The sequence below is a fragment of the Drosophila erecta genome, unplaced genomic scaffold (assembly GCF_003286155.1).
Source record: "Drosophila erecta strain 14021-0224.00,06,07 unplaced genomic scaffold, DereRS2 tig00000000-arrow-pilon, whole genome shotgun sequence".
Taxonomy (NCBI): domain Eukaryota; kingdom Metazoa; phylum Arthropoda; class Insecta; order Diptera; family Drosophilidae; genus Drosophila; species Drosophila erecta.
In genome coordinates, this window is record NW_020825194.1 from 26,590,121 (window position 1) to 26,610,535 (window position 20,415).

General features: G+C 44.9%; 1 protein-coding gene across 1 annotated transcript in view; it reads left to right on the forward strand.

Annotated features, from left to right (window-relative positions):
* LOC6552572 (hemicentin-1) overlaps positions 1 to 5,803 on the forward strand; it is a 59,520-nt gene extending 53,717 nt beyond the window's left edge. The window contains exons 11-14 of the mRNA XM_026976161.1: positions 3,338 to 3,586; positions 4,582 to 4,707; positions 4,990 to 5,290; positions 5,740 to 5,803. Of these exons, the coding sequence (XP_026831962.1) occupies positions 3,338 to 3,586; positions 4,582 to 4,707; positions 4,990 to 5,290; positions 5,740 to 5,803 (740 nt within the window). The remainder of the gene's footprint in view (positions 1 to 3,337; positions 3,587 to 4,581; positions 4,708 to 4,989; positions 5,291 to 5,739) is intronic.
* The last annotated feature ends 14,612 nt before the right edge of the window (positions 5,804 to 20,415 follow it).

Here is a 20,415-nt window from a genome sequence, read left to right on the forward strand (position 1 = left end):
CTTCGATTCACTTCTTTTTAAGTGCTAATAATTTGCACTATTGCACATGTAATAAATTTTAGTAAACAATGGCTGGCGAAGGCTGAAGCTCTTGCTCCAATAAAAACCAATCGAGTGTCATTTCACATCAAGAGCCCGGAGTAGAATGCTCCACACCTGGCATAGTTCCCAGGGCTCCATCCCACTTAATTGACACTTTTGTGGAATCACCAGCCCTTTTAATGGACGCCAATTACAGCCAGTCAGTCGGAGGCAAGCGGCTGCTTCTTGTGTTGATAACAACAGAAGCGGGCCGCAAGTGTAAATTGAAACCAATCAATTGATAACTCAATTGATTTCTAATTGTCACAGCTCCGATTTGCATGGGCCCGTTGGCAGGCAGGCCACTTTCACACTTCGGGCCCGAAAGTGTTTGTAATTATTATTTGTGGACAACAATCACAGCGCCACAAAACACAAAAATAAATGGCCGCTCGGAACCTTTGTGTGCACATATTGAAAATGTCTCAATTACCGTTATAGAGCGTTTACTTCCGTCTGTGTTTCTAAATAATTAATGATGCTTAAATACCCAGCCGTTCAAGGGTATGTGTGCATAAATATGCATATGCGCCCATAAAGTATCCCTCCGCTCTTCATTTCCACCGGGGCCAAAAGTTTTTGCCCCCGAACTGGAACTTAACGTGTCAGTTGGGGGGCGGGCGGTTCACCATGGGGGTAATAAAAATGAATGATCTGCTTTTATTATCGAAGCCCATAGTCATTATTAAACCATTTATAATTATGGGAAAGGTCAGGCGGACAGGCGGACAGGTGGACAGGTGGGTGCACACACGTTGAGCAGGTGCGGCGGGGATATGGAATTCAATTTGTATTTTGCATATTTAATGCAACTGAAAACCAGAGCAGTGCGATGCGATGCGCACAGAGGGCAGGTTAACGAATATTATTTAATTAATTGGCCGGCTAAATGAATATTTTGATGCCATTTAAGCCCGAACTTGCACGGTTAGTTAATGAAACTAAAAAATGTCATTTTCTGCGATTTGCTCGCTCCGCTGCACAGATTCTAAAATTAATTGTGTGGGACTTAAGCTTCAACAATAAGAAAGGATTTATAAACTATAAAATATTATTTTGCTCCCTGGAAAGTGAGTTTTCACAGTGAATTAGAATGCCGGAAAAACTCGTAATTATCCCCGATTTGAGCGCCTCGCTGCGCGGCTGCCAAATGGAATTGGCCGGGATGCCGACCTCCAAACTCAAATAAGTAGCTGCAACTGTTTGAGTTCGTGGAAAACAACATTTTCGCAGCATCAGCAAGGGGATGTGGAAATCAGAATCAGAAACAACGGGCTGAAAAATGGAAATCGAAAACGAAGACATCAGCAAACGTTTGCTCTGCCTTGCCATTATCGAAAACTGGGTACTGTACTGTATACCGAATACCCAATACCCGTTACCCGTTACCCTTTTTGATAATTACGATAATTGAAAGTAAATACGAGTACAATGCATAAGGATACACCGCCACCGACTGCTGTGCAAATACTACGTGGGCTATTTACACGGGCATCGCGCATACGCCACGTAAACATTTGCATACCGCTGGGTGGCGGATTGATGGTTGATTGGATATGGATGAGATAGCCTGGAACAGCATGGGCTGGCATGGGCTGGCTGGGGGAAGCTCCCTGGGGTGCCTGGGGTGGGGCTTCTTTGTTGTGGGACCGCGATTGAGATTAATTGATTTACGGCTGCCAGCAGCTCGCGCATATCTTTCCAGAAATTAATCAGCAGAGGTTACATTTGTAGTTATACGATTTCGAGATTGAAGCTGTCGTAAAAATATTATGGATGCGGCAAACTGCTCCATGTGATAATAAAACCGAGCAATCAGCTGCAGCCTTATCCCCCTAGGTGTTTATAATAATCCGAATTGCGTACTTGTGCCCCAGATCCGTGGCACTTCCTCGCAAATTTGCATAGCGAAAAAGGTAGCATGCGCTTGAGTTCATCATCTTCTGCTCTGCAAACAATGCTGTGGGTTTTGCTCCTCTTGGCCATCTAATTGGTTTGTGACCGTGCGCAGTTCTTGGCCGCAGTTTTCCCACTGAAGTGCAGCTTGTGCTCCGGGGAATCGCGCCATTCTGGAGCAGGCGACATTCAGGATGCATTGTGGAAGGGGCTTTAAAGAGTTTAAATGCGAACCATTTGATTTGGGAGTTGGTTTGAAAGCGTGAAACCCACAAATCGTATATCATGCAGAACTTTCGCTATTCAGAAGCTCATTTTTTGGCTAAATTTCTTACTCAACAGCAGTTTGCAGTTTGTTTTAAGATCTCCAGGTTGTGAAACGAAATCCCAATCCACCGATTCCAGATTAGACATTGTTTATGCAACGTGTACAAATATTTGTATACAAACTCATTACACAATTTCTGCTACAGCGGGACACACCTCAACTTTTCAAATAATTTTCAATAAAAAAAGGGCAAAAAGTGTTGCGGCCCGGGTAATAAATGCCTCCAGGTGCTTAGAGTGCTGCGTGTGTTGTCTGCCGCGTTGTTTTGGTTGTTGTCAGTTGGTTGTTGCTCTGCGTTGCCATGTTGTTTATGACAGGATTCCGTTGCCACGGGCAAACAAGGAGCCGGGTGCCACCCACATCGCACACTTGGCGCAGTTTTCAAAAGTTGATACCAAAAGTTTTTCCCTGCGTGGGAATTTTGGGGGTGGGGCGCATTTTTGGCTTGCCTTGTGTACGACATAAAATTTCAAGTTCAATCGTTTCTAGCCAAAACGCAAAATGAGTTTATTTTGAATAAATCATGAGTAAGGCAGGGATGAGTTTAAGCTGTGGCAAAACTTACGCGTTCTAAATTTTTTACTTAAATTCTCAGAAAGAATCTGCCAAGCTAAATATTTGATGTATATGCACGGAATTATGGGCAAGGGAACTAGTCATTGTTAAATTTAAGCATTCATGAAACTGATGGCCTGCCACTGCGTAGTATTTCTATTAAGCATATTCATTTATTCATTATTAGGAGCAGTGCAGTAACATAATACCCCTGTCCAAGATAGGGGCTTTAATTTAGCACCCGTACCTGAGGAAAAAGCCATCGCCAGCTGCTTTGCTTAAATTGAAAATCTGAGCTGTCAATTCGCAGAGCACTTGCGCATTCCTCCGGCTGTCAACAAAATGTTTGCAATATAAATACTTGATGTAGACAGAGCACCATTGGACAATTGCAGCTGCTCATTATTTTGCATTTTCCCCCAATCCGCTCGAGTCAGTTCCATTCTAAATTCGATCTGCCAATCGTGTCGCCAACAGATGCGCCCGTCTGCAGCAGCAGCTCCATCACCGTGATTGGAGCCTCCTTGGAGGAGGCCGTGCCCATCCCGTGTCGCGTCAACTCGGACCCGCCCGAAATCGACTTCGAGTGGACATTCTCCACCAGCGGCGAGCACTTCGAGGTGCCCTCGGGGCACTACGCCACCATCCAAGACCCCACCATGACCACCACCAGCGATGTGCGGCGCACCGTCGTCGAGTCCAACGAGACGCACTTCGAGAGCTACGGTGAGTCCATAAACAATGACTTTGTACAGCTTTCAAAAAGGTTTAAACAAGGTTCTAGTTCAGGGAGTTATTAGGTACCTGATAGGTACAGCTTATATTCTAAAGGTATAACTTAGGTACATTATTAAAGGTACAGCTTACATTTTCAGGGTATGACTTAGGTACCTGATTAAACGTACAGCTTATATTCTCAAGGTCTAACTTAGGTACCTGATTAAAGGTACAGCTTATATTCCTCAAGGTGTAACTTAGGTACACTGTTAAAGGTACAGCTTATATTCTCAAGGTGTAACGTAGGTACCTGGTTAAAGGCACAGCTTATATTCTCAATGTATAACTGAGGTACGTGGTTAAACGTACAGCCTATATTCTCAAGGTATAACTTAGGTGCCTGATAGAAGGTACAGCTTATATTCTCAAGGTGTAACTTTGTGCGTACCAAAGGTTATACCTTAGGAATATTAGCTGTATAATGGAAATGGTAAAATAGAAGCTATAAATTAACACTTGAAGTTCTGAAATGACATAAATTAGGAGGAGGGCAACGTGCACATTGTTTCCTAATAAAATAAAGATTCATTTTGAGGAAACCCATTTTTTATCAGCACCCAATTCTAGTTTCTGCCATTACATACTAGTTTAGAGCAGCCTCGGGTGAAAGTGCATTTGCATGTGCTTGCGCTTGAGCGGGCTTTAGAAATTAGCATTTCGCAGAGGCCTAAGTGCGGCCAGAGGTGGCAGAGACCTGTGTATCCGAACAATAGGAGCTGTGCTGCGGCTGTGGGCTGCAGATACTTTTATCAATTTCATGCACATACTCGCACCGCATGGTCGCAAATTGGATTATCTTCTGCCGGCCCAGTTGGCTTGACTGAGCTGCTCGGGCAAGCAGAACTTATTGCATTTAACTTTGCCGAAAAGGCCAATTTAATAAGCGCCCAAAACCAAGCCGAAGTGCAATTCACACCTGTAATCCGCTGCCTATTTTCTTACAGTGGAGACCGTCAGCGAGCTGATCTACACGCCCAAGGGCGAGAGGGACTACGGAACCCTGGCCTGTTACGGCCGGAATGCCATCGGAAAGCAGTCGGATCCATGTGTGTTCCAGGTGGTGCCAGCAGGTGAGCTAAGCTGCCTTTCAACTATTAAATAATTTGAAAACCAATTCAAATGATGCGGCGCCCACTTTGAAGCAATATTATTGGCATTTCTGCAATCATTTGGGTTGAGATGCTGCTACAAAGTATGAAATAAATACCTACTAAAGAGAAATAAAGACATATATCCCATCAATATCCTTGTCAGAGCTTTAAGCTGCTTTTTTAATCGCATTTATCCTCTGCAACATAATACGCACGCATGTTGTTTGGCATTGATTGGTTTCGCTTACTCGATCTTTGCAGCCAAGCCGGGGGCACTGCGAAACTGTACACTCCGGCCGTATGTGGTGACCTCCGCCTCGCTGAACTCATCGAATCAGACGACAATGCACGCCAATCAGCTGCCCACACAATACGGCAGACACGAGTCGAATTACCCGCACATGGAGTACGTACGTGAGCGCCATAACAGCAGTGGCAGCAGCAATGCCACTGCCCGGCACAATGTGGCCAATAAAAATATGAGGGGCAGGTCCAGCGCCCCTAACAAGCAGCTCACTCCGCAGCAACTACTGCGCCTCAAGAAGCGCACATCATTCACACCGTCGCAGACACTGGCGGCCATCGAGCGGCAGCGCCAGAGGAAGCAGCAATCGCAGCAGCAGCAGCAGCAGCGCCAGTCCACTGCCACCAAGTCCGGTGGCGATAGCAAAGCTGATGGATCGCCGGCCAAGTCGTCCCAGCAGCGAATGCGGCGTGCCAGCCGAGTTCCGCAGCAGCAGCAGCAGCAGCAGCAGCAGCATCAGCTGCATGCAGCAACATCAATAACCAGCAGCCAGCGGAAGCAGGCAGCATCAAATTTATCAACGTCGCATCTAGGCAGCAGCAGCAGCAGCAGCAGCAGCCAGAGCAACAATGGCAAACAGCCAGCAAAGTATTTTAATAAGCGACAGAAAAACATGCACAAACAGCAGCAAAGGGAAAAGCCAAAGCAACAGCAACTGAAGGGAGCAGCAAACGAGCACAACAGCAATATAATCCATCATTATGCAGCTTCGACTTCGAGTTTGAGTTCCAGTTTGAGTTTGGGGCGGAGGAAGCGCCTGGCAGCAAATGACATCTTGGCAACCGTGGCGGCGGCGTCCACATCGACATCATTATCTTCGCCAGCCTCCTCCTCGGCCGCATCTTTGGCAGCCACTGCCGCGGCGGAGGTGGAAATCGAGCAGGATGTTGCTGCGGCTGCTGCGACTGCTGCGGCTGCTGCCAGTGGCAGCAACAATAAGCGCTCCCGCAAGTCCCTGAGCAGCCTAGACAAACAGCAGCAGCAGCAACAGTTGCTGCCGCCCAATGCTCCGCAAATAAGCAACCAGCCGGTGGCAGCAATTAGCGCCAACAATGTCAAGGAAACAGTAGCGACATCGGCACAAGGTGCAGTTGCAGCGGCAGTCAAGGACAAGGCGTCGTCCTCCAAGCAGGACTCCACTGACAATGACAACGACAACGACAGCGAGGACGACGACGATGATGACGATGATGGAGCAGAGATGGATGCTGAAGCGGAGACTAATGACGAGGAGGAGGACGAGGACGAGGACGAGGATGGAGGGGCCCACGATGACGTCGCAGAGCTGGATGAAGATGTGGCCCAGCTGGCCACCGACGGCGATTACTTGGCCGACGGCCCGGGCGATCTGGAGGAGTACGAAACTGCGGAGGAGGTGGACGGGCAGCCGAAACATGTGCACATGCTGTCCCTGGAGGAGCAGTTGGATCTGGAGTCGCTGGAAGACAACGTCGAGGAGGAGGAGGCCGGCGATGACGACGGCGGCGAGGTCGATGATATGTACAATGTTAGCGATGATGACTTTGTGGCCAGTGTGGCTCTCTCCACATCCGACACCACAGCCGCCGCCCCGCTGCAAAGGACAACAGAAGGACCTCACATTAGGGAGAAAACCACCCAGGCCACCCAAACCGCCGACTCCGCCGCCGCTGAATGGCAGCTTCCTCATTTCGACTACTCACGCATGGAGTATAGTTTCAGCAACGGAGTAGTCACCCAGAGCTTGCTGGGTGGGTCGGGCACTGGTGCTGGACATGACGGCTTTGCGGGCGGCGGCACCATTAATTTCGACAACTACGACAACATCATCTACTCCACCATGGAACTCGAGTGCATGCCAGGATACGACGGCGGACTGCAGCAGCAGTTCTTCCTGGAGGCGTACGACTCCAAGACCAAGAAGCTCAGGCTCAACATGAGCAGCACCTACTTGGATGTGCCCGTCTTTCGGATCGATCTGTCAGGTGAGACTGTTTACCTAAACATTATGTTTATTAGGATTTGGTGCTTAGTAGGATGTAGTGAAGGGTATCACCTTTAGTACGCTATCAATCCAAATAGCTTATATTATATATTCAACTGTAGGCTGGGTTATTTTAAAAGATACCCGTTACCCGAAACAATAATGTAGTGAAAACAAACTAATACATTTTTGAAAAGTGTAGGCGTGATAGTTTTGGGACGTTGTGGGCGTGGTCAGAGCGGTTAAAGGTTCGTACTGCTATGCTGGGCTATTGATCCTGTCAAGAACATACATATATACTTTATAGTATACTGCTACTTTCCAACGCATCGAGTATACCCTTTGACTCTATGAGTAAAGGGTGATTTGAATTTGGCTATTAGATACTTGTGGTATCTTAGAAGTTGCTCTGTACTTGTTCAAAATTATTTATATTCCATGTCGAGGCGGCTTATACACAAGCATAGGGATGTTCCTGAATGCGAATTTATCCTGAATTTATAGCGGCAGGCTTACAATTCGGAAGATCAATTGCTTTCTGGAAATTCTTCCAAATGTGCGGCTCACATCGCAACAATCGCAACAGTCTCCGCGAAAAGAACTTGTTTAAATAGTCCGTTAAACGGTCACTAAATTGCTCGGCCTTCAATGGTTCAGGGAAATCCAATATTTCCGCAGATTCTCACTGCCCAGAGCAATGTTTTATTACACGGTGCTTATGTATTATTATATTTAAATGAGGCTGGCTTAGAAATCACGAGGCCAGGGTGTTGGTCGTACAATATTTACATTGCTGTGCGAAAGCCGCAAACTAAGGACTTGGCTTTTATGCGGCCAGCAGCAACAAGGAGCAGGGAACAAGGAGCTGGCAGCTGGGAGTTGGGAGCTGGGGGCAGAAACGCAGCAGCAGCAACAAACACTAAAACAAAAACAAATCAAAGTAACAAACTGAGCAAAAAGTTGAGCTGGCGAAATTGCGCGATGGCTTCCAGACGAGGAGGAAATCCTGCGGCTCGGCGAGGAATAGCTGCAGTGAAAGAAATTCTGGGGTTAACCCTGAACTTAGACACAATTTCTGAAAGAATGTTTAATTCAATTATTTTTAATAATATTAATATAATAGTAATAATATTAATATTAATATTTAAAAAGTTACCCAACCAAACTGAATATAATACTAATAATATAATACTAAAAAGTGGTTCAGGAACTATATTTTCAGCGAAGGATTGCTCTTGATGGCGAAATAGATTTTTGCTAGTTTTGAAGTTTCGCTGCGAAAACATTCATAAAAATGCTAGGTATTTTCAACATTCCCTAAAATGATTTACATGCTTATCCCACATCTCTGAGATGCTTTTCGCCGTGTAGCCAGCGAGCTGCTCTACGCAGATTAATTAGTTGAGGGTGCCAGGACCTCCCGCCACCTCCCCCGCCAATTCCTGGCACATGCTGTTGCCTGTTTTGTTGTAATGAATTTTAGCTAGTCAGCAAAACTTTTATGCCAATGGCGTTTTGAGGTGGGGAATTGGATGAAATAGAATGCTGCCGGGGGAACGAGGGGCTGTTGGTTGCCCCGAGGCAGAAGAAGAAACTCGAATCGAGCTGTTGAAAAAGCAAGATTTATCACGGGGTTAACAGGGAACCGAAAATTATAATATTACATTTGATTCTGCGGGTATGAGGCGAGTTAATGAGCCACATTTCGGATTATTAAAGTTGGCAACGGGCAATGGCCCGATCTGATCCCAGTTCCCAGTTGCCAGTTCAGCGCTTAGTGCTGCAGTGGCATCTTCTCCAGCCAGCTATTCCATGCCATATCGATGACTCGGGGTTAAGGGGTTTCGGCGATATTTGCAAAGTCAAACGAAGCGTAAAGTCACGATTAGTTAGACAGGCGTGTTAACGACTCTTCCGAGGATTGGAGGGGGCGGCTGTGGGTGCTGTTTTTGTTCCTGCGGCCTGCCAATGTATGCGTATTAGTCCTGCCACGCCCCCGCCTCCGGCCGAACGCCCTTGTGCACTAGTTGCCATTTTAATGAGCTGCTATCGGTGCAAGGAGCGCAGGGCGCAAACAAAACTTTTGATGCGCGCATTAAGAAAAACCAGAAAAACGGAAAAACAGAAAAGCAGAAAATCGAAAAATCAGAAAATCAGAAAAGCAGGGCCAGGGGAAAAAACACACGCAGTTTGCAACCGGGAACTTTTCATTTTATGCGACCGAAGTTTCGCACCGCGACGTGCTAATTAAATGCCTGTTTGCCTAATGAAGTTTGCACAGAGCACTACAAGTTTTAAATGAATGATCAACGATGACCTGGCCATCCCTGCACTAAAATGAAACTTAAAAATGAAGGGCTATATATTTGGAACATATTAAATGTTCCCCCAAAAAGGGAAATGTTCCCCCCTGGGAGTTTACTGTTGGCTACTTTAGTCCTTTTAGGGCAACGATCTAGAGGTTTACAATTTAAAGATAAAGTATATAAAAATATATAAAATATCATTGCATACTTTTGGACACCTTTCCATGGCATTTCAATTTATTATGCTTTGAAAGGACAGCCATGAAAAAATGTCCTCTTAGGCAATCTTTACTGTTGGCTACTTTAGTTCTATGAGGGCAACGATCTAGAGGATTAAATAATTTAAAGAGAAATTATAGAAAGTATTTATTTTGTTTTTTTTTTTGTATCAAACGAAATTATTTAACTTGACCAGCGTACTATTATCCTTCTTGGACAACTTAATCTAATCGGTATTAATTTAAACGATTCTTAATATCTAAGTTATTTGCAAAGATTATATGATTTTCATTATTAAGGAAATGGAAATAGTTTTAACATTATAATATTTAGAAATTTAATTAGGTAGGATTTAAGTCAAGTCCTTAGTTACTTAGTCGTCTAGCTAGACTATTAGGATGTATAGAAAGTATATAAATAGTAAAACTGTTGAATAATAGTCATTGCATACTTTTGGACCCCTTTCCATGGCATTTCAATTTATTATGCTTTGAAAGGACAGCAATGAAGTGCACTGCCCAAAAAAAGTCCTCTTAGGCAATCTTTGGTTCCAGGACCACCTCTTAGATTTGAAAACAGCTAATCACCTGCCGTTAATCATGGACTTAAGTAATTTTCCTCTCGCCCCGCACAGATCTGATGCCCATGGACTACTACCCCGATGCCCATCCGGCCCTGCACCTGGTCGTCTATAGCGTCAATCAGAAGGGCCGCTCGGAGCCGATTGTCCTGGAGAATGTGCCCATCAATGAGGCGGACAAGCGCTCAGGTAGGTTCAGGTTCAAAAAATGGAGTGGAAAACTACTGCAAAGTTTTCCGGCGATGGGAGGGGAAACTTTGGCTAGACCAGGAACGGAGCATTCATGGCTTTTTAAGCACCATTTCACCTTTAAAAAGTCATTCAAGTATTTGCATATTCCGCTTAACCGTTTTAGTTTCTTTCTTTCATTCATTTCTTTGTTGTGGTTGTTGTTGCTGCCGCTGTTAGTACAATTGCTCTTTTATTTAACGAGTTTTGTTTACGCTGGGGCGACACTGCAACTCCACTTGCCGCGACTCATCCCCCGAAACTGCCATCCCATTGGATCCCTTCATCCAACATCCCTGGCTAGCCGAAGTAGTGACACAGAGATTTCCTATTCATGCTTTGTTATTCAACTTTGACGCTAATTTTCTTTAAAAGTTTTTCCGCTCTCGCGACGTCGAGCACGAGAAAAGTGTGAAAGTGCTTGTTTTTCGAGAATATGTTGGGGAAATACCTGGAAAGTGCTTTTAAAAGCAGTACTAGTAGTATTTCATCTAATATGTTTAGTACAGAGGATGGAATTACTCACGGCAACATTTTGTAGGAGATATTTGCGATGCCGCATAATAATTTAATATCGACTTGAACGACTTAATTTAATATTCATCTAATGGTTGAAAACAATTGAATCCGATTAGCAGATGACGAGACCAAGCCCGAAATACGTCCGCCCAAGATTCCCGTATTCCAAGTGCACAAATTATGAAAATTTCGAGAGCATCGAGCTATCAGAACTGCAAATAATTACTCCCATTAGGCACTTATGCAATTTGCATTACCTTATAGTAAATCCTTTAATTAGCCCACCACCTTTGCCGGGCCAAAACCGATTTGCTTTGAGCAGGAGGCGGAGGTATTGATAGTTTTATTCCCCACCGTAATGGTGATATTACATCGTTTGTTGTCCCACATTAAATCAGTCGAATTATGCACCAGCATCCCAGTATTTACTGCATCAGCAATTCGAATGGCAACACTACCTGACCAGCATCGTTATTAAACGCACCGCACGGATGCGTACTTATGCTTCGAGTACTGACTGTCCGCACTTGGTCAGCCAATAATGTTTATCTGCACAATTGCATATTTGAACGCCATGGACAACAAATCCACTCAATCATCTCCTAATGCGCTCCAGACACACAGCCATGGAGGCTCGAGGAGCTTCGAGGAGGAGGCGCCATTATCCGGGGCGTGGGACGGATTGAGTGCCAACTTATCCGGCGTATTATATCACAGCTCGGTTACCCGACCAGTTACCAGTTACCAGTTACCAACGAGTTGCGAATTCTGGAAGATGGCCCTGTGTGGGCGACTTAATTTGCGAGCATGCAATCCAGCTACTCCTGCCCGCCAGGTGTCAATATTTGCACCTTGGTGGATCTGAAAGCTTTTCTGCCAACAGACGAATAAAAGCGGTCAGGTGAGCAGAGGAGCTGTGCAGGATGGGCGGCAGAAACATTTTGCAATGGCAACACTTGACGCCACATTAATGTAAATATAATCAATTTCATGTTTTAGCCAAAAAAGCGATGGCAACGCAAAACCCCAACAGAGAAAAGGAATATCTTGTTATGCTAAACTGACACACAGAGATTCCCCAGGAGTTACATTATTCCAGCAGCACACACCCGCATGCACTGGCAGAAAATGGGGGAAAATTGGAGCACAAATTATATCGTCAGAAGTATAGAGGGAAAATATTTACCGCCCACGAGTTCCCAAAGCGGCCAGAACAGAGGTAAAGACTTCGTTTTCAGTGCTCGCTGAGCACCGTACTGTACTGCACTCCGTTTCTCGCAGTGCACACACATCCACTCTGTGGTCGCAAGTATCAGAAGCGGCAAAGGAGAGCGAGCAGACACCGGAGCTATAGCTCCTGATGCAGAGCCTCGTCGAGCTCGGGCCCAAAGCCCAGGCGCACGAAATATAAGCGATTACTGTAGGACAAGGAAAAATACATTAAACATGTCTTATCTGAATACAATATCCCAAAAGACAACGGCGCGGAAAGTGAAGTAAAGTAAAATAAAATTATATGTTCGCGGATCGAAGGCGGGCGGCAGGGAAATGTGACCGCCATTGCAATAGATGACAGCCAGCTCCTCCGACTTACTTTTATTTCCTGCCATGTACCACTGTCTGCCTCGTTTTCTTGAAATGGAGCGCCAGACGCAGACACCGTTTCTTTATTTATGCTTACTTTGTGTAAACGCATTCCTGTCCTGAAACCCACATGGGCGCGTGGGCTTACACTGGCAGAAATGGGAGCACAGATTCCAAGTAGAGATGTAAATTATATTGATGAACAATATTGCATAGCGGAAATGTCTTTTGTATCTTCAGCTTCCTTCATTATATTGGTCATACATTCCAGATTGCGTAAAACTAATCTATGTAAGTGCAGCAGCTTTCTCCCAGTGCCCCGCTCGGTATTCCCAATACATTTTAACCAATCCACTTTTTCATCATCTCATCGAATCATTTATATCTCAAACGGGAGCATTAAATCGAATTAAGCTCATGAGCAGAGGCAGCCTCCTCCGGAAGGAGAACAGCCAGGTCCTGCCTGCACTCATCCAAATGAAGCCCATGCAAACAATTGGCTTATGAGCGGCACGCAGGACTTGCTGGTCCTGCAGCTCCTCTCCTGGATAGTTTGCTACCGTGCTCCGGTCGGAGCTCCTGCCTGCTCCTGCCTGCTCCTGCTTGCTCCTGGGTCGGTTGTCTGGCTTATCCGCTTAAGTCGGGGCCTGTGCATAGAGGAGGGCCCCAGTTCCAGGTGGTATTATTGGTAAATATTTGCACAAGTGTGAAAATTTCATTACGCCAGTGTGCTTATATTTAAATGAAATTTCTTTTTCCGCTGGCATCTCATCTCGCCTTGTGGGCCGAGTCGTTGGTTCGGTTTCCCTTCGGTTTGAAGTGCCCCTTCCTGGCTGCCAAATATACATTTTATTTGGCGAGCGATTGCTCGCTTCGGTTTTGTTCCTGCTGCCCTTTGTGTTGGGCTGCCTGATGCGATTGGGGATTTGGCGAGAGTAAGGATGCGGATGTATCTGAGTGTGTCCCAACTGTGTGCCCGACTGGATAATGCGCAAATGTTGCCGCCCACATGCGAAGGTGTGCCGGTTAGTGCCAATTCTTCACATTCAGCCATAAATGAGAATTGCGAATTACGTATCCGCCATGTGGTGTCGTTTGGCTGAGCATCAAACGGAATGATGAATTTATAATGAATGGTTCCCACTCCGGCCTGACATTGAATAAATGAATATATTTGGCATTTAATTCAATTCACTCGCTCGCCAATATGCGCTTCGATTCATAAATCATTTAAACGCTACATGAGCATAACCAAATTAAATAACAATTTATTTATCTGCTCGGATGAGCGTTAGGAAACTAATAGAGCACCAGCTTTTGAAATCCTATTTGCGCAGCGTAATGTCAAATGTATGCGTGCCCAATTTCGAGTTTGGCCAAACCGTTGGGATTTGGGCCATGCAAATAGGGTCCAGATTGATGCCTTTCGCTTGCTGGCTGCCATTGCCAGGCTTTTAGCCCGATCTAATTAAAATTAAAAATGCTATACGTCAGCTTGTTAGCCGTACCCCCCGCAGCCCGCACTGCCTTCGTTTTTTCTCGAGGGCAATGCAAATACAGCAAGTTTCGGAAGTTTATAACGCACTCCACGGCAAACCGCACTTGGAAATCTGAATTCTGCACACTATTCCACAAGCAAACATTCGGTTATTCGGTTAGCCCATATTTTTCAACTTGTTTGCACTATAATTAAATATACCCATACACCATACACAGTAGCACATTTTTTTAATATTTGCAGCATTGGCTAAATATCTCAGTCTGCGATTTAACTACATTGTTTCAATTCAACAAGTTACCGACAGTTCGCTGCCTTGAATGAAATGCTATAATTCGCTCAAAGTCCTGCGCTTATTCATTTAAATTACCCCGCATATTGCATGCAAAATAAAAGCGAGTTGAAGCGCTTTTAGCCGGGTAAAACTCGATAAACTATACAAATCGAAATGGCAAAAACTTTCGGTTCGCATTCTGAGCGCGGTGTATGGCTGAGCATATTTGTACTTTTTCCAAAAGTCATGTGCCAGCAATTACAACCCACCTAAAATGGCACGTAGGCGGGTGGTGGGTGGTGGTTGGTGGGTGGTGCTGGGTGGTGGGTGGTGCTGGGTAGCGGTAGTGTGTGTTTTGCACGGATGTGTTCGCTTAGAAGCAGCCATGCATAAATGAGCAATTTCGCCAGCGGCTCAGTTTCGTCAACATTTGGCACAGCAACATTCGGCAGTCAAAGAATATTTATTGATTTGTAACTTTGGCGTTTGGCTGACAACAAGACCGGGTTTATAAATTAGCAACAGTCTGCACCACCCATCCATTACCATCCCATTAGTGCCTGTTGTTAGCATGTGGTTTGGTTATTACAGTAGGCACTGCGTATGAACCGACTTTTATAAAGATTTATGGCGGCTTTGGTTTAATGACGTTGCTGTAAAAACATAAAATAGTGCCTTGCCTGTGGGTTATCCTATTCTGGTGCTATAAATTTACGTTTTATAACATCGTAATTTCATAATGAACAAAAATTTATTGAACATAGCCCAAGTTGTAGTATCAAGATTGTTCGGTAAATTTATTTCTTTTATCTAAAACTCAGAGTAAAATGGATAATTTTTGAAAATAAACCTGCAACTTTTGTGAAAAATCTTATGAAATCATTGTTTCCCGTAAGTGTGGCTACAAATTGAAATTCCCACTCGATTGTGCAGCTTTGATTCCAGGATTTTCTCAACGTATGACGTAGCTTATTGAACATCCACTGTACTTCCGCTTCCTGATTCCTGCTGCTTGGTCTGATGTTTGCCTATTGAATTTCTGCGTTGCATATCCGCAGGCGCACAATTTGTTGAATGTCGAATATACACAGTGCACAAAGGTGGGCATCGCATCGCATTACTCAGGTTGCGTATACGCAGTGTGTGCGTATCCGCAATGCATATTCAATTACGAGTGCCCGCCGAATCGCCCAAAAATCCAGCAGGCAAGCGGATTTTAATTGAAATGCTTAGCGCTGCCGTTAAAGCCATCGCAGTCGCAGTCGCAATCGCAAATACAACAAACTAAGCGAGCGATTGGCTGAAGGACCGCTGCCCGTGGCAGCCACTTGACATGCGACGTGCGTTTTATGTGCGCAAACAGGAGGGGCGGGGCGGTATGGCCGATATGGGTTATGGATATGGGGGATATGGCTCGGATGGCTCGGCTGGAAAAGAACTGGGCGAGCAGCAGTCAAGTGGCCCACGCCGCGTCCAGTTTATTGGACCCTCGCTGCCCAATGGCTATTTATCGAGTTCAGTCAGACAAAGAACTGGCATATAGCCTTCATCATCAGAAAGTGGGGAAATAACGTGCAATCGCGTGCGTTTTATTTCACAAATTGTCTCTTAAGTGCCGCATTCCAAATTACATTTGAACTTTGAAATCAATGGGAATGTCGTATGGAAAAATATACAAGTTTGTACTTTGAGATTGTACTTTTAAATAAAAAAAAAATAATAATACAAAAAAAAAAAGCCCACTTCTGGAGTAATCAAACACTTGGATTATTAATTAAAAATTAAATATATTAATATTTTTCAATGTTTTCAAGTTAAGTAAAAAACAACCTAGTTACTCAGCTAGTGGAGATTTCAACATTGTGGAATACCGGTAGAAATTGGGGATAAAATAATAATATGAAGAAATAATTGCATTTTCTACAAGTTTTCTCAACAGTTTTTGGATGTTTGTGGGCATTAGAGCTCCCTGTTATGTTACCCCTTATTATCTCAATTGTCCAGCTTTTATAGTTCATACGGGCGGACGAACAGATGGGCATGGTCAGATCGACTCGGCTATTGATCCTGATCAAGATTATATATGTATACTTTATATGGTCGGAAAGGCTTCCTTCTACCTGTTCATACCTTTCAATGAATCTAGTATATCTTTACTCTATCTTTTAGATACTTTACTAGTATCTTTTACTCTACGAGTAATACCCGTTACTAATGCGCAAAGTTCAAACGATATATTGCCGAAATGTTGTTTACATTATAATTAATTATTATTCTATTGTTTTTTTGCCAAACTTTGATTTAACAAAGCAAATAGTTTAAGCCAACAACAATTTGCAATGCTCATTAATGATTATTAATTATTGTTTTAAGGGCACAGGACAGCTTTTTAAAATAATGATAAATCGTATCGATAAAACACAAAGAGACTTCCAAAATTATGTAATCATCAGCTTGCAATTATTTTTTATTTTTGGTTAGGCTTAATAAAAGAATATTTATGTTTGATTTGCGTGAAAAATACACCACGCAATTTCTACTATAGTTTTTCTACTATAGCTTACTTTCTGTTTGCATGAGTAGCACCAAAGACAAAGAATAATTATTATTCTAGAATATTAATATATTAAATATATATTATAATTATTATTATATTATATTAATTATTATTCTAGAATATTAATATATTAAATATATATTATATTAATATTAATATTATTCTAAAATAATAATTATTCTAGTGTCTTTGGTAGCACTATTTCTATCTGCTGTATACTTTTGCTCAATATAATCAAATATATAATATACTTTATACTCAAATGTGAAAAACCCATCATTAGTGAGCCACATCTCCCGCAGCAATGTTCTAATCGCACTACCACTTGTTACCCTTTGAACTTTTTGCAGATGGTAGAATGGGCCTCTCGATCCTGCCCCTGGCTGCTCTCCTCGCCGGCACACTGTTCACCGTGGGCATAGCGGTGCTATCCGTGGTGGTCATCGCCGTTCGCAGGCGCCGTGGTCAAGGAGCCCGCAACATGTGCGATGACAAGGACAAGCACCTGGGTGAGTCACTGCAGCATGCACGGCCAAGTGGGGGGATTCAATACCCTGGCAGCGGTCAAATATTTTCCTTACATGGTTTGTCATCTGGTGTAGAGGTCTCAAGACTCTATAAGGTGAACCGATCACATTTGTAACATCCTATCCAGCTATCTGGACATCCTATCGCACTTTATGAAGTATTAATTTGATCTAAGCCTTTAATCAAATTGTATCAACTGTTTTGAAGTTGATAAATAATTACAAAAAGCATGTCCATACCTTTTGAATTAATTATCAGGCGTTACGAGTTTAAGACTATTATCTAGCCAGTGAAAAAGATCAGTTGTTAGGGTGGACCTGCTGCAAGGGTATCAAAAGTTCCGACCCCCAGTATCGACCCAATCCCATTTGCTCTTTTTGCTAATGTTTCACACTCCCGACAGGCATGGATGTGACGGTGACGGCGCCCCTGGAAACGGGAGCTGGTCACCAGCGGCTCGTGGTGGCCTACACCCTGAAGCAGGGCATCGAGAAGCAGCCGGACATATTGAGCGCCCAGAAAAGTGCTCCAACTGGCGGTGACGCCCCGTCGCCGCTGGGAAATCGGCCGAGTGGTTTGTTCGCCGGCGGAGGAGGAGGTGGTGGTGCGGGCGGTGCATCTGCCGCTCCCATGACGGGCAACACTGGTGGCCACAAAACCACGGATTATGTAAGTGCCGTTGGCCAGGAGGAGGCGTTGCCCTTTAACTATGCCATTTATGCATGTAGTCGGTACCGCAGGCGTTTATTGTAAACTGGCAGGACTTTATAGACATCCCTCAGCCTTTTGACAGGTTTTACATTGAATGTTCAGTTTGTTTCCCTCTGTTGATTGCTTCCAAAGGATTATGTATAAATCTAAATTATCTGCATCCATTTTATATAAAATATTTGCTAGAATCGATTCCCTTAATTATACCCTTTACGCGTAGAGCAAAATTCATTAAAAGTAGGTAACAGGCAGCAGGAAGTGTTTGCTACCATATAAAGTATATGATCACTATCAAGAATATATGGACCGAGTCGATCTGGCCATGTCCATCTACCTGTACGTCCGTACGAACGTCGAGATCTTAGCAAATCTGTTTCCCCGAACCCATCCTCAAGCCAACTAACCCTATTTCTATTGCAGGATGGCAATGCGCCGCACCTGAACAGCCCGCCCTCGCAGTCCAGCACCTTGAAGCTGGAGAGCGACCCGGCGGCGGGTGGTGGCCTGGTCAGTGCCCGGGGTGGAGGGAGCAACCCACCGCTGCTCTACGACGCCATGCCCACGCTGAGTCGCTACGAGCAGCTGGGCCTGAGCATGGCCAGCTACTCCGCCGGAGCGGCGGGCACGGGGGGCAGCAGCAGCACCCTCAGCTCCGCCGGCAGCACGGTGAGCAATGCGCTGGCCGCCAACGGAAACGCGGGGCCGGGTGGCTACGCCGCGCACCTGCACCACACGTTGCCCCATAACATGACTCCTCAGCGGGGTCACGATCCGCTCAACCTGGCCGACTACCTGACCACCAGCAGCCTCATAGACTACGGCCTCAACAAGCCGCCCGCTGCCCACATGACGCTGCCCAAGGGCATGGGCATGGGGCTGGGCCTGGGGATGGGGATGGGCATGGGCGTGGGCGTGGGTGGAGGAGTGGGCATGGGTCCTGGATCGGGCATGGGCATGGCGTCCGCGATGGCCGCTGGCACCAGCCTGTCGCCGTCGCAGCTCAACACCATCACGCACAAGTCGGCGGCAGGACGCAACCACATCATCACGGACACACTGCCCGGGCCAGAGAGCTGCGTCTAAGCACCATCCTGTCGTCCTGGCATGGAAACCAAAAGACTGGCGCACAGCAGTAGCCCAAACACAGCCGAATCAGAGTGACAGCGAACAACTAACTAGTCATGTGGAGCTGCGGTCAAGTTAGTTAGTGATGAATAATTTAGTTAATGCAGCTATAAGTTTATAAGTTTATAAGATTACTGATTCTGCAGATCAAGTCTGGGAGTTTAAGAGTAAGGTATACCATATCTCCCGCGGCCTTTATTCAAAAATTAAAATCTATTTCGAGGGAGATCCGTTAAAACATAAAGTACACATTTTGTTGTGAAGATATTTCAGTAAGCTTAATAAATATATTAAAAGTTAAAGTTTTACAAGCTTCACAAACAACTATAATAAATTTACGAACTAAACTAGTAGAAAAAGTAAATAATTTTTGGATTCGAAGAACTCGTTGTATTAATTTGAAAGCGTTCTGTAAACTCTATGATCTATGAACATAAGATTGTTATGAACTAGAAATGAAATGGAAACTTATTTAGCTGAAATCTGTTGTAAAATTTAAATTGCTGTAAGAAAGCAAGTTTTGAGTTAGCTCTAAAACGAGGCGGATGATAGTATTGAAATTTTCTAAAAAATCATACCTAACTGCTTTTGGGCACCCTTACCAAATTCGAACCGCGGGTACTACAAACTTGACCGCAGCTGTACATGGAATCCCTGCTCGACAACGTCGCCTAGAAGTAATTACTAGAAGTAGAGGAGTAGCTGAAGTACGAATATGTATATGTAATGCGTGTGTCTGTGTCTGTGTCTCCGTTCGTTTGTAAATGTTTAAGCTAAGTGTAACCGTAGATGTACTTGTATACTATATCCTCTGACTGGTGTAAGTCGGCGCCCCTCCCAGCTCCGCGCCTCGGGTTCAGTCTCTAATTTAAGGGGCGACCCCCAAGGTGAAACTAATCTTCCAGGCCCTGTGCCCATCGAGACGCCGAGGTGCTGGGAGCAGGGCTCTCCACGAAACCCGTTGTTGAAGCTGTTTGTCCCGGCTAGAGTAAGAAGAACATATCCCCCGGAACACATATCCCCTCCTGCCGGAGCCGCACTACTTGAGCTGCCCTCTCGCAAACGAGATCAAAGTCGGGCCGACCCGAAAAAAGGCAAAGTTATATTGGACACGTCTTGCGCCATTGCGTGCCCAGTGCTGGTCATTATTTAACTTTTAAACACGCGCCAAAAACAGCACCAGATTTGAATTTAATGGTCACAGCAGTTGCTCCCGCTCCTCCATAAGCCCCACAGTACACCCACTGCCATTAGCAGCGGGCCAGCCAACAAGTGAGCAATAAAGAAAAGT